Source organism: Myotis daubentonii, chromosome 7, assembly GCF_963259705.1.
Source record: "Myotis daubentonii chromosome 7, mMyoDau2.1, whole genome shotgun sequence".
Classification (NCBI taxonomy): Eukaryota; Metazoa; Chordata; class Mammalia; order Chiroptera; family Vespertilionidae; genus Myotis; species Myotis daubentonii.
Genome location: NC_081846.1, coordinates 35,669,165 through 35,682,067, shown reverse-complemented (window position 1 = coordinate 35,682,067; position 12,903 = coordinate 35,669,165). Strand labels below are relative to the sequence as shown.

Here is a 12,903-nt window from a genome sequence, read left to right as displayed (position 1 = left end):
ATGATGTCTGAATATCCACTTAGGTTATCAGTGGTCAGCAAACGCATTAGTCAACAGAGCCAAATATCAACAGTACAATGATTGAAATGTCTTTTGAGAGCCAAATTTTTAAAATTTAAACTATATAGGTAGGTACATTGTTATTAACTTAATTAGGGTACTCCTAAGGCTTAGGAAGAGCCACACTCAAGGGGCCAAAGAGCCGCATGTGGCTCGCGAGCTGCAGTTTGCCGACCACAGGGTTAGGTTAAACGGCAGGCCACTTGAACGTGGTGCTCGTCCCGGTGGTCATTACTAGGATGGGAAATCAGGTATCCGTTGTGATGTAAGCACATGCAATTGGACAGTCATGCTGTGATGGACAGTCTGTGCTCTGCCCACAGACCTTCGAGGGGCTGGGCTCCCAGCAGAGGCCCCTGACCTGAGCCCCCTGAGCTGCCTAACCGCCTGCCCCTCCCAGATGACCCAGGATGTAAGAGTCGAATTGTTCCCATTTCAGAATTTCTCTTCTCCACTTTTCCCCCATGAATAAACACGTGAAGATAAGCTGTCACATGCCAGGATGTGTGCAATCACTTGTGAATAGGATCTGCTAGACAGTGGCATTTATTACACAAATGGTTCGTTCTCATTGCATTTTTGTGTCTCCTTCCATTTTCTCTTATAAAGAGGCAGCACACACACATGCGGACGTCAGCGCGCACTTGACCTCGCTGACACTGCCCGGCAAGGCGGGGAGCGTGGTGTCTCTTACCAGCCAGTGCAGCTACAGCAGCACCATCGTGCACGTGGGTGACAAGAAGCCACAACCTGAGCTAGGTACGCTTGTTGCCTCTGGGATAATGTTGAGAGTAAGCTAATTTTAACAATAAAAATGAGAAGTTTTGACTGCCATCTTAAATTTTTCTTTAAGTTTATGCAAGTGCAGTGCAGCCCTACCACAGCCTGATAAGGGGGTCCAGGAAACCCAGAGACCTGGTGTGGCCACACCTGTTCTGATTCCCGCTGTGCTCTGGTGCCACCTACTGGCAGTTGTCTGCTCAGACGTGGTGGTGCTGAGCCAGGGACTCAAAGCAACCTCCCCTCACTGGGCTGAGAGCACCCTCAGGCGTTGGATCCTTCTCCCCGCTTCCCATGCCGGCTTCGCCCTTCCCTTCAGGCCCCTGCTTCCCTGTGTGAGGGCAGGAAAGAGCCAGTACAGGTCTGAACAGCAGTACAGCCAAGGGTGGCATCTCCGAGTTCTCCAGAAGAGGGAGACGATGAGTAAAAAATACATGTCAGTCAGTGTCCAGACCCCCTTCCAGGATGGTCATTGCATCCACCTGCCCCTGTCCTGCCTGTACCGCAGTTCCACATGATCCAAGCTGTCATGTCCGTAGTCCTGAACCTGGGCGGGGCACACAGCAGCCTTAGTCTGTTGTGCTCTGAAGCTGATGGCAGCCAGAGCGTATCTTCCCTGTCAGAGGCTGAAGCCCCGAGGTCCCCCAGCTTCAGCCTAAGCAGACTGACCCTGGAGCCCTGGGGAGTAGGGTCTCTGCCGTTGCTGTTTGCCTTTTATTGTGAACCTTCTCAGAAGGCTACACAGACATTCATGGACTGCGCCCCCGTGTGGGGGCTTCATGCAGGATCTCACATGGCAGTGGTCTCAGGGCCTGTTAGTTGTTTTAAAGCACAGGGGCCCTTGCAGATGAGTGGTCTGCATCTTCTCTTACAGAGACGGCGGAAGACCCTGCGAGTGGACCTGAGTCCCTGGACTGCCCCGTGGGCCCCGCCATGCCCTGCAGCCTCAGCCAGGAGAAGGAGCCCTTCCGGAGGCTGGGCCTCACCAAGGAAGTGCTGGCCGCCCACACCCAGAAGGAGGAGCAGAGCTTCCTGTTGAAGTTCAAGGAAACGAGGAAACTTAGTGTCCTCCAGTCTCACTGCACTTATTACTTACAAGAAAGATCCAAGGGGCAGTTGAGTGAAAGAGGTAGGTGGTGATACCTGAATTGTATGTGGATTTAAAAAACCTTTAATCCTAATAGTACTGAGTCAGGGCAGCTCTCAAAGTGAAATACCCCAGCTTAGGAAGCCTGAGTTTGTAAGATTGCTGTTGGGACTTTACTAGTGATGCCATCTGTTTCCGTGGACCCCTCTCAAGGATGTCATCTCATGTTCCCCAGGGAACGGTGCTTTAAATAGTGGTGGAGTGCAGGATGGGGCAGTTGCAATGCCACCTCATCAGACACTTCTTGCCTGGGTGACTGTGAGGTGCAGGGGACTCCACCCCACCTGCCCACCCCAGTGGAGCTCTCAGAAAACCAGTTAGGCCACAGCTAACTCACCCCAAAGAGAATGGGCACAGTACTGATGGGGTACTTGGTGTCGGCTCCTGAGGAAGGAGGGAGTCCAAGCTGATACCAGAAGATGTACCCTCCTGGCCAGGCTGACTCAGGGCTGGGCTGCAGCCTCCAGAGCCTGTGGGTGCATGCGCTGTCCTTGAGGCAGATTGCCACCAGGTGGTTGAAGGGCAAGGGGTGAGGGAGAATAGACTGGCTTCTTTGCCCCTTTTCTGGTCCAAGAGCCTGGCTCCAGACCCCTAGCCACCTTCCCAGGCCCCATGGGCAAGGCTGGGCTGGTCAGAGATGCCACCTTTTTCCTGGGCTCCCAGGGCTTGACCCAGGGTCAGGGTTATCAAGTGGAGGAGACACACAGCACAAGACCCCACTCCCTTCGGCCTCAGGGCAGGCACAGCGAAGTGAATATGAAGTGAGAGAGGCCAACACCCTCTGTAAAGATTGCCTTTTCTACTCTTTGTCATTTTCTTCTTCCCCAGACCCTAGGTCACTGCCAGGCTTTAGGGAACCTCTGGAAATTACAAAAAGGTGTTCTTCCAGCCCTGGGCAGACCCACCCAGTGGACCTGGCTTGGGACAGAGTTGCAGCTCCTTGCCCCCTTGGCCCAGCAGTTTGCAAGGTGCACAGACTGCAGAGCTGTGTACAGCGGCCTGCCCAGACCCTGACATGGCATTCCAGGAGCCCAGTGCTCTAGCTACCAGTCCCACCAGGGGCAGATTTCCTTCTGGAAGAACACCCGCTAGAGAGTCTGAATCACAAAACCTCCGCCCTCTTAGCAGTTTGCCTCTGGCTGGCCCACTTGCCTCCAGCATATAGCAAAGGTGAGGACCCCCTTGGCACGGCTGACAGGTGTCCCACACACCTGCCGCAAAACCCTGAGTCAGCCTGTGTGCCATGACAGGAAAACCTGAGGTTCCTGGGACCATCCCGTTGCCCATCCCAGCCAGGCTTGGCATGATTCTTCTCCCCCCTCAACCCCCCTCCACTTCCTGCCCGGCCATAGTACTCCTGGTGCTGGCCCATGGCCAGGGGAGGCAAGGGGACATTCCCAGAGTCCCTTTTGTCACCAGTTGAGACCCTCCAGCCAATTAAAGAAGCTCAGCTCAGCCACTTGTCACAGGAGAGGAAGAATCTGGCTCTGAGGGCAAGTGCTCCTTCCCACCCTTTGACTTGCACTCGGGTGGAATCACAGGCGAGACAGGAAGCAGCTCTTTTTAAGGACCAGTAGTGGTAAAGCTCATAAAATTCAAAAATCAGCTTAGATGACATCCGATTTCACAAACCAGTACTGGGGAACAGGTTAGAATTGGCAGCTTTATGATTTTTATCTTTTTGGACAAATAGAACCTTTTTAATGCCACTTATCACCATCATTATTTCATAAAAGAAAGGACATTTTAATGTCAGAAGAAAACAAATGTGATCTTGCAATTAAGAATGGTCCTTTAAATTGATTGAATCCAGTTTTATAAAAACTTAACATTTTGCCCTGATTTTTCTCCCTGCACCAAGGATCAGGGAAACTGTATGGTGTTTTTCACAGTTCCCAGGCTAACATTTAGGAACATTGGACTGTTAAACTAGGAGGTGCCTTCAAGTTTCTGAGATTCTATGTGTCTCTGAGAATTGACGTAATAGAAATCACGTACATTTTCAACTCTGGTTGTTTTCCCATTATTGTAGCTGCTCATGGACTAAGAAACACTTGTGGAATAGATTCAGCTTGGAAAAAAACTGGGAAGAACAGAAAACTGAAGTCCAAACGGGTCAAGCCTCGGGACTCCTCCGAGAGCACTGGGTCTGGGGGGTCCGTGCCCCACCGGCCCCCGCTGGTGGGCCTGAATGCCACAGCCTGGTCACCATCAGACACATCCCAGTCCAGCTGCCCCTCGATGCCCTTCCCTACCCCAGTGCCAGCTTACTCCCTGCCGGTGCTCCCAGCCACAGGACTTGTACCAGTGCCAGGGGCCGTGGCAGCAGCACCTATGGAGCCCCACACCAGCTTCGCGGTGCCCGCTGTGCCCATGGACATCCAGCCCCCACCTTTCACGGCCCCCTTGGCCCCAGTCATGGCCTTGGTGTTACCCAGCTATCCCTTCCCCACAGTGACCCCGAACTTGCCCCCAACCTTCTTCCCTGGCCAGATGATCCCTGCCTCGCAGCCTGAGTTCCCTGGTCAAACCTCACCCCCCAAACAGTCGTGTGCTTGTCCTCGGGCAGAGCGTTGGCCACCGGTGTCACGTGTGGCCACCCCAGCTACACCAGTGTCGTCCACCGGGCCGCTGGGTCGGGCCTCCCCACCACTTTTCCAGTCCCGTGGCAGCTCACCCCTGCAGCTCAACCTGCTCCAGCTGGAGGAGGCCCCTGAGGGCAGCACTACAGCTGCAGGGACAGCAGAGACAGCAGGTGCTGGGCCGGACTGCAAACCAGGCACATCCTGGGACTGGCCAAATGCAACGCCGAATGCAAGGATCCCCTGCTGCTCTTTCTCTACAGCGGGTGGCCCCGCAGCACCCACGGTAGGTCATCATCTCAGACGCCAGTGTTTTAGGTCAAGGGTCCCACCAAGTATTTCAATTTTGACATAAATACCTGTGCTGGAAATTAATGTTTTCGAGCTCAACAACCTCATCAGAGTAGACATGGGGCCTTTTTATTGTCTTGGATCTGAACAAAGGAAGATTGATTGTCTGATGATAAGTGAAAGGTCCAAACAGCCCACATGACTTTGTGACTTGTTGTCATGGGCCTTGAGGTTGTTGGTTTGTTTCTTTTTTGTTTTGTTAATCCTCACCAGAGGATATTTTTCCCATTGTTTTTTAAAGAGAGTGGAAGGGTTGGGAAGGAGGTGGGGCAGAGAGAGAGAAACATTGATGTGAGAGAGACACATTGATTGGTTGCCTCCCACACATTCCCCGACCAGGGCCAGGGATTGAACCTACAACCCAGGTACGTGCCCTTGATCGAGAATCAAACCCTAAACCCTTAGGTACATGGGGGACACTCTAACCACTGAGCACACCAGCCAGGGCGGGCTTGAGATTTTATGTGACAAATATGAGCACACAGCACAGCAGCGTAAATGCCAGAACTCAGCTCCTGAGAGGGCGGTGGGGGCAGAGGTTCTCACGGTGAGCCAGCTGCCCCATTCTCCCGTGCTTTCAGGACTGCTGGCGTACTCTTAATCCATTAATGAAATTATAGTTTCCCACAGGTTTTGTGTCCTGACAGCTCAGTGTGTAGTGGCCTGAGCTATGGCAGTGCAACCAGTAGATGCTCTGTGGAGGGCATACTCCCAGGAGAGGAAGTGGGACCAGGAAACAGATCAGCCTCCAAGGTGTCTGCCACCCTCCCCACTCCTTTTTCTGGGGTCTGGCCTACAGTCCCAGTTTCAATGGCTGGAGGGTTGAGGTGCTCCCAGGATTGCCTCCACTCTGGGGCACAGGTACAGGAAGCCAGAACCCACCACCAAAGAGCAGCCTTGGGGTATGTGGTGGCCTCTTCTACCTCTGTGTCGGTTGTAGTGGAGGGACAGGCATAAAACTTTCTCCCCAGGGATGTGAGAACTGTGATTCTCCCAAAATCTACTTGAATGAGATGCATTCATAGGCCACCACCTAGATCCTCGCTGTAGTCCTAATACCCACAGGTCTGTTCATTTGGCGCATGAAAAGGCAGGGTCTGAGGAGGAATGCCATCCACTATCTCCCTGAGTGGCTTTGTGCAGACAGTCGCTTTGCAGCTGTCCCCCAGCTCTGACGGGCTGTGTCCTGACTGTGTCTTGACTGGTGTCTTCTCTTGTTCCTAAAGCAAGATGAGCCCTCAGATGCCCAGAACAGTGATGCCCTCTCCACGTCCAGTGACCTGCTTGACCTCTTACTGCGCGAGGACCTCTGCTCAGCTGCAGGGTCAGCCCTGTCTGGAAGTGGGGCCTCTGCCACCTCAGACTCTCTGGGCTCCAGCTCTCTGGGCTGCGATGCATCCAGAATTGGGACAGGTATGTTGGTACCTGAGGTTCTTGGGCACTTCTCCCGCACTAGAGGGACCCAGCTGCACCAGAGCCACAGGCCTAGCACCAGGTGCACACCATGTGTCCAGCTGGCACTCAAAGCTCACAGCAGTTCAGACAGGCAGACAGGGGCTCTGCCTCTAGGTGGCGGGCCCTACCCAGTCAGAACTCGCATTCTCACCTGCTGGCTTTCATGTCAGGGCCACTGCAGGCCTCACGCCCCACTGGCCCTTATTGGACCCTCCCCCAGGCTCCCTGGGCAGGCTGGGAGGGCCGGCCAGGGTTTGCCTTCCTGAGTTGGTTCTCCTTGGGTAAGCCTAGCATATGGTTGGCGTGCTTCACCCACCAAATCGCACAAGTGTGATCCGGACACATTAAAACGGGTCCTCCCCACAAACTCAAAGATGCCTGCTGCCCCAAACTGAACTTCCATTTCTCCATTCTCTGGCCTTGCTCCTTCCGGGAGGCTCGCTGGAACACGCTTTGGCCAGCTGCCTCCGCTTACAAAGCCAAAACCAACTTCTCTGTGGCCTGTTTTGGTGGAAAGGTGTTGAGCGCTAGGAAAGGGAGCATGATTTCTAAGACGGGCTCCAGCTGGGCTGCTCAGGCCTCCCCAGGAGAGCCACTCCATGGCACTAGCTGGTATCCCATTTTAATTATCCGGGTAATTCAAGGACTGGGAAGAAAAGGGGAAACCCACCAAATAAGACTCTCGGCTCCCTAACCCAGCATGTGTCCACAAGCATGGTCTGCAAGGCACTAGTGGTCTAACCCGCCACTTTTTGTGTTTAAAGGCAGTAGTAACACCAGCCACACCAGCAAATATTTTGGAAGCATTGACTCTTCAGAGAATAATCACAAAGCCAAAGCGAAGGCAGACATGGAAGAAAGTGAGCACTTCATCAAGTATGTCCTCCAGGACCCCGTCTGGCTGCTGATGGCTGACACTGACGACAGTGTCATGATGACGTACCAGATGCCTTCCCGGTAATCACTCGGCCTTTCCCTAGGGATAGGGAAGGGTTGGGTGAAAGAGTCCTCAAACAAGGCCGCCAATCAGGGGGCACTTCCCTCTGAAAGCCATCTCTCAGGTTGAGTTGAGTGCAGCAGATAGAGAAGCAGGTTCCCTCTCGATGGTTGCCTGGGCCCATAGAGCCCTTCAGAGTAATCCATTGCAGGCTGGGGAAAGACAAGCTCCCGGCGACCCTGTGGGTGTCATACTACAAATTTATGAAGCATGTGTGCCAGCTTCATCTCTTTTGCTCTGTTGCCCAGTAACCTTGTTGGGTAAATGGGGTGTGTATGTCCTAGAGATGCAGAAACCAATGGCCACCAGCTGCTGTGTAGTGAATCGGGTCTGTCCCCAGCTGCTCCAAGGAACATTCATGGTCCCTGCCTCTGTGGGGCTTCTTCCATAGGGCAGGTGGGAGGAAGGAAGGGAAAGGGAGAGAGGAGGGAAGGAAGGGAGGATTAGCTCTGAGGTCAGGACAGCCAGGTCTCTGGGTTAGGGTAGACCGGGGCTCCCTCTCCAGGGCCGCATCCCGCTGGCCCAGCATTGGCAGGAGGCAAGGGAAGGTATTCTACCCACCGCCTCCTGGTAGGAATTGCCCAGATGAATCACCCTGTACAGAACCAAGCATCTGCAGACACCCAGCTCCTGTTTATAATTTAAGTAAAAGTAAAATTGTGACTTGGATTGTCATTTTAATAGAAAAACCACAGATTATTACTAGGGATCGTAAGTAACCCTAAACAGGGGTAATCTATTTTAAATGAAAGGGAAATTTGCATTAATCAAATTCATCTAAAATTCCATTATTGATGCTGAAAGAAAAATGTGTTCTTTAAGGAAAAAGACATTCTAAAACTTATCTCTTTCTAAACACGCTATAAAGAAATGTAGACGCGGTTTTGAAGGAGGACAGAGAGAAGCTGAAGTTGCTGCAGAAACTGCAGCCCCGGTTCACCGAGCGGCAGAAGCAGGAGCTGCAGGAGGTGCACCCATGGATGCGGGCGGGCTGGCTGCCCACGGCCATCGATGTGTCGGTAAGCTCCCCGAGCTGCTTTTCTGATAGCGCATGAAAAGGCTCTCAGGAGCACCCGGTAATCTGCTTACTGTTCTGTGAGTTTAAAACTTCCAGAATTCAATGTTTATTGAAAAAGAGAAAAGATACTGCAACACTATAAGTCTACTTCAAAGAACTTTCTTCCAATGGCTTTTCAACATTGTTCCCAAAAAGGTCTTCTGTTTTTTTGTGGGGTTTTTTTTGTTTTTTTTTAAATATATTTTATTGATTTTTTACAGAGAGGAAGGGAGAGGGATAGAGAGTTAGAAACATCGATGAGAGAGAAACATCGACCAGCCGCCTCCTGCGCACCTCCCACTGGGGATGTGCCCGCAACCAAGGTACATGCCCCCGACCGGAATCGGACCTGGGACCCTCCAGTCCGCAGGCCGATGCTCCATCCACTGAACCAAACCGGTCTGGCGATCTTCTGAAATATCTAATCTCAATCATGTATGAAATTTGAGTTTTTTTCTTTCTTTTAGTTTTGTTTTCTATTTAAAAAAAAGAATACCGTACCCTGACCAGATAGCTTAGTTGGTTAGAGCAGCGGTTGCCAACCGGTGGTCCACGGACCACTGATGGTCCATGAGGTCCGAAAGGTTGGTGACCTCTGGGTTAGAGCATAGTTCCAATATGCCGCCAAGGTTGTGGGTTCAATCCCGTCAGGGCACATACAAGAATCAACCAATGAAAACATAAATAAGTAGAACAACAAATCGATATTTCTTTTTCTCTCTCTCTCTTTCAATAAGTAAATAAAAATGTTTAATCTTCCTACGACATTAGATATTTAAAAGACCTTTTTGGGAACAATGTTGAAAAAAAAGAACACCTCTCTTTTTAAAAAAAAAATATATTTTATTGATTTTTTACAGAGAGAAAGAGAGAGGGACAGAGAGTTAGAAACATCAATGAGAGAGAAACATTGATTAGCTGCCTCCTGCACATCTCCCACTGGGGATGTGCCTGCAACCAAGGTACATGCCCTTGACCGGAATCGAACCTGGGACCTTTCAGTCCGCAGGCTGATGCTCTATCCACTGAGCCAAACCGGTCAGGGCAAGAACACCTCTCTTATCATAACCCCTCAATATCCATGTAGACTGTTCAGTAACGATAGGAATAAATTTCTGCTCTTAATGGCTGCCTCCCTCCAGCTGCCCCTTCGGTCTATGTTCCTTTCTGAGAGTTCCAAAGACATGTCTGTACCCCAGCCTCCCTCCCCACTCCCTCCTGAGGCCCACACCCTGGAAGCTGCTCTTGCCAGTTCTCAGTGTCCTCTGAACTGCTGCAGTTTTTGTCCCCGTCGTACACAACCCCGACCTTAGCGGCATCTGGAGTGAGTCACTCCCCTTAGGACCCTCCCTCCCTTGGCACATTATTGATATCTCACTTTACAGATGAGAAAACTGAGGCCAGTAACTTAACCCCAGGTCCCACAAGGCAGACCGCCTCTCAGATCAGGGTCCAGCAGGGCTGGCCTCCTCCCAAAACAGGCATGAGCAGGATCCTCAGAAACAACTGGTCCTCCTGTCTCCTCCAGCAGCCTTACGGCTCACACCTGGTCACTGTACCTCACCCGGGTCGAACTACATTTTTGTTACTGATTTCATGTTTTTTCTCTTAAGGAATGTGTTTACTGTGAAAGCCAAGGAAAAAGCAACTTTTGTGTACCGTATGAAGAAGACAGTCCTCCTCTGGGACTCAGCGAAGCCACAGACAAAAAAGAAAAGGAAAATGGACCTCCCCTGAGCCACAGAAACGAAGGGCAGACGTAACTGCCCCAACCACCCCCGCCCACTCCAACAGCCAATCTACCTGAGACGGTGATGGAAGAGGACGAGCTTCACAATTTGTTTCTAAGGAAATGGACAGATAAATTTTTGTTTTTTGGTTTTTTTTGTTTTGTTTCGTTTTAGGAAAAAAATCCATAGTTTTTTGGAGGGTGGGAAGAGTTTGGAAAGAAATACATTTTTATATTTAAAATATAAGTGTGGACTTTGGAGGACAAGGAAGAGACTTAGCTGTGATATAACTTAAGAAAGACTGAATCCCCTGTGTAAGTGTCGGGGCGGCCACCTGCGCGCTCACAGGAGTTCCTGGACCAACTAGGCTTCCGGGCGTGTCCAAGGCATCACACCAGGCTGTGCCCGTGTGTGACTCCACATGAGCTGAGGGCCGCCTCCTGTAGCTCTCCAGGGTGTGTGTGTGCGGGTCAAATTCTGTCCTCTCTTGGAAGCTGCTTTTTATCTAAATTATTATCTAGTCAAACTAGATGTTTTTAAAACATACCAAGTGGAAATGACGGCCTCTCCTAATTTTCTTTTTGAAAATGTTTCGCATTAAGTGGTGTGAAGCAAACCGGCAGCTTTGGCTCCAGGCACCGTAGTGCCAGATATTTCTACCTGATGTCACTCGAGTTTGGGGTGAACAAAGTTGAAATGCCTGCTCTGGACTAAGGCCTAGTGATTTGTGTAACCAACTCCATCAGATTAACACTCACCCAGACCCTTCTGTGCATTGATGTAGACCATCATTCTTGGCTCCTTTTCAGACCATGACCAGTATGTACATGAAAGCATGTTGTCTGTCATCTCTTCATGGTGACTTCCCCCTGCAAACCGGGCTTTGATCCCTGCGTTTGGGACCCATTTGTGTTCTTCAGTTGACGAGTCCCAGACATCAGCTCTGGCTCAGGCGGAGCAGCCGCTGATACTGTGAGCTCACCCCTCCCACCACACCCTGGGCTGGGACAGCCCTTAGTCTCTTCGTGAACCTCACCTCACCTGGTGCAGCTTCCGTCTCTTTGGTGACTTCCCCCAGTTTCTCTGGCACTTTCAGGTCATTGGGACACTTAGGGAAGAGTGAGACCAGTCTGCCCAACTTTTTGCAAAACCTCATGTTGCATCATATATCCCAAAGATTGTTTGGAAAAAATTGTATTTGTCCCTAGAGTGAATGAGAAGTTCCCACTGATGAAACGATTGACTTAAAACTGCATTGAGTCTATAGAAACTTAAAGGAAGCAGGTTTCTGCTTGTTCTTTGATGAAGAAGTGGCTACCAGAATAGTGAAGTCCCCTTTAATCCAGTTGGTTTTCATAATGAAACCATCCCATTCTTGAATATTAATCCTATTTTTTATTAACTCAAACACAAAACAGTGTCTAACTTTTTAAATTTTATTTACAAAGTAATATCACCTTCAGGAACCAAGTTGAGGATGTAGTCTGTGCCTCTGTGTGATAATTAGATGCTACAGACGGCTTCCTGCCTCTGAAGTGAGGTCCTGAAGGGATTACATGTGTCTCCTGAACACAAACTGCCAAAACGTTCTCTACTGTTACGAGTGTTACCGCCGGCATTATTCATTATTTACGGCACACCCCTGGTTGTTGACTGCATAGCTCCATTGTGCTGAGAATGACACAGGAGCATTTTGTGAAATTGTTTACACGGTGCCATGTTTCCTTTAGTGTATGTGCTGACACACACAGGTGTTAGGAAAACCTTTCCTCAAATTTAAACTGAGCCTTCTTTTTAATATATTTCTAAAATGTGTGTGAATAAGCTCCCAGAGTCTGTGTGATGACTGGTTAGCCTTGTCGGACAAGTGATTGGTTCACGCCCAAACCAAGCTTTCTCCGCCCAGTGCAATATGTTGTTTACTGCTTGTGTCTTTTTATGACTTTTTTGCCTTTTAGAAAATTGGTAAATAAAGCAAGTATATTTTTATTTGTATTTGTATTTTTAATGTAACACAGAGGCAGAACTGAATAGAGATAAAAGATTATCAAAAGGTGTTTTTTAAAAGAACTCTAGAAATTCTGCCGTACAGACTCTTCTCACAAAGGACCCCCTCTTCTTCCCTGCACGGCAGCTTCGAGTTGGTCCCTTCCTGTCTGAGTGTGGCCCTCCCCAGTGGACTTTCTAGGATATAAAGCTCATCCTGTAACCACTTGTGGGTGGGGCGGGGCGGGGCGGTGTGTTCTGCTCAGCCCCAGAGCCCCTCTCTGCTCTGCATAACCCCAGCCACTTCCCTTGCGCCCTCCCAGGGTTGTCTGTCCCGCCTGGGCTGGCTGCTTGGATGCTGGCCACAGGGCTGAGGATAGGACGGCAGGGCCAGGAAAGCCTACTGTCTCCATCAGAGATGATACAGGCAGCACAGCACCATCTCCCCCAGCCCACCTGCCCAGTCCTTCCTTCTGTCATGATAAAGCCATGCAGGGCCTGGTCAAAGGAGTAGAGGACCATGGGGGGTCAGAGTGAAGAGATGAGCGAATTGTGGACCCAGTCCCCAGCCTTTCAGAATCAATCTCTAGAGAAGGAAAGGAAGGCTTAATTATGATTACAGGACATAATATAAAGGGATATAAAGCTCATCCTGTAATCAGGAGGCTTGACCCTGCCTCCTGGCCTGGCTGTCTACATCCGCATGGTGATGGAGGGAGGGGGACAAAAGGCTAAGTCCTCCCAGTGAGCACAGGGGC

The 12,903-nt window shown here is 50.6% G+C and overlaps 1 protein-coding gene across 1 annotated transcript in view; it reads left to right on the top strand.

Moving 5' to 3' along the window:
* Window positions 1-12,154, top strand: part of PER2 (period circadian regulator 2) — a 34,844-nt gene extending 22,690 nt beyond the window's left edge. Inside the window, exons 17-23 of the mRNA XM_059703736.1 lie at window positions 670-819; window positions 1,715-1,969; window positions 4,020-4,855; window positions 6,147-6,333; window positions 7,140-7,332; window positions 8,241-8,391; window positions 10,043-12,154. Of these exons, the coding sequence (XP_059559719.1) occupies window positions 670-819; window positions 1,715-1,969; window positions 4,020-4,855; window positions 6,147-6,333; window positions 7,140-7,332; window positions 8,241-8,391; window positions 10,043-10,192 (1,922 nt within the window). The 3' untranslated portion in view covers window positions 10,193-12,154. The remainder of the gene's footprint in view (window positions 1-669; window positions 820-1,714; window positions 1,970-4,019; window positions 4,856-6,146; window positions 6,334-7,139; window positions 7,333-8,240; window positions 8,392-10,042) is intronic.
* Window positions 12,155-12,903: the final 749 nt, after the last annotated feature.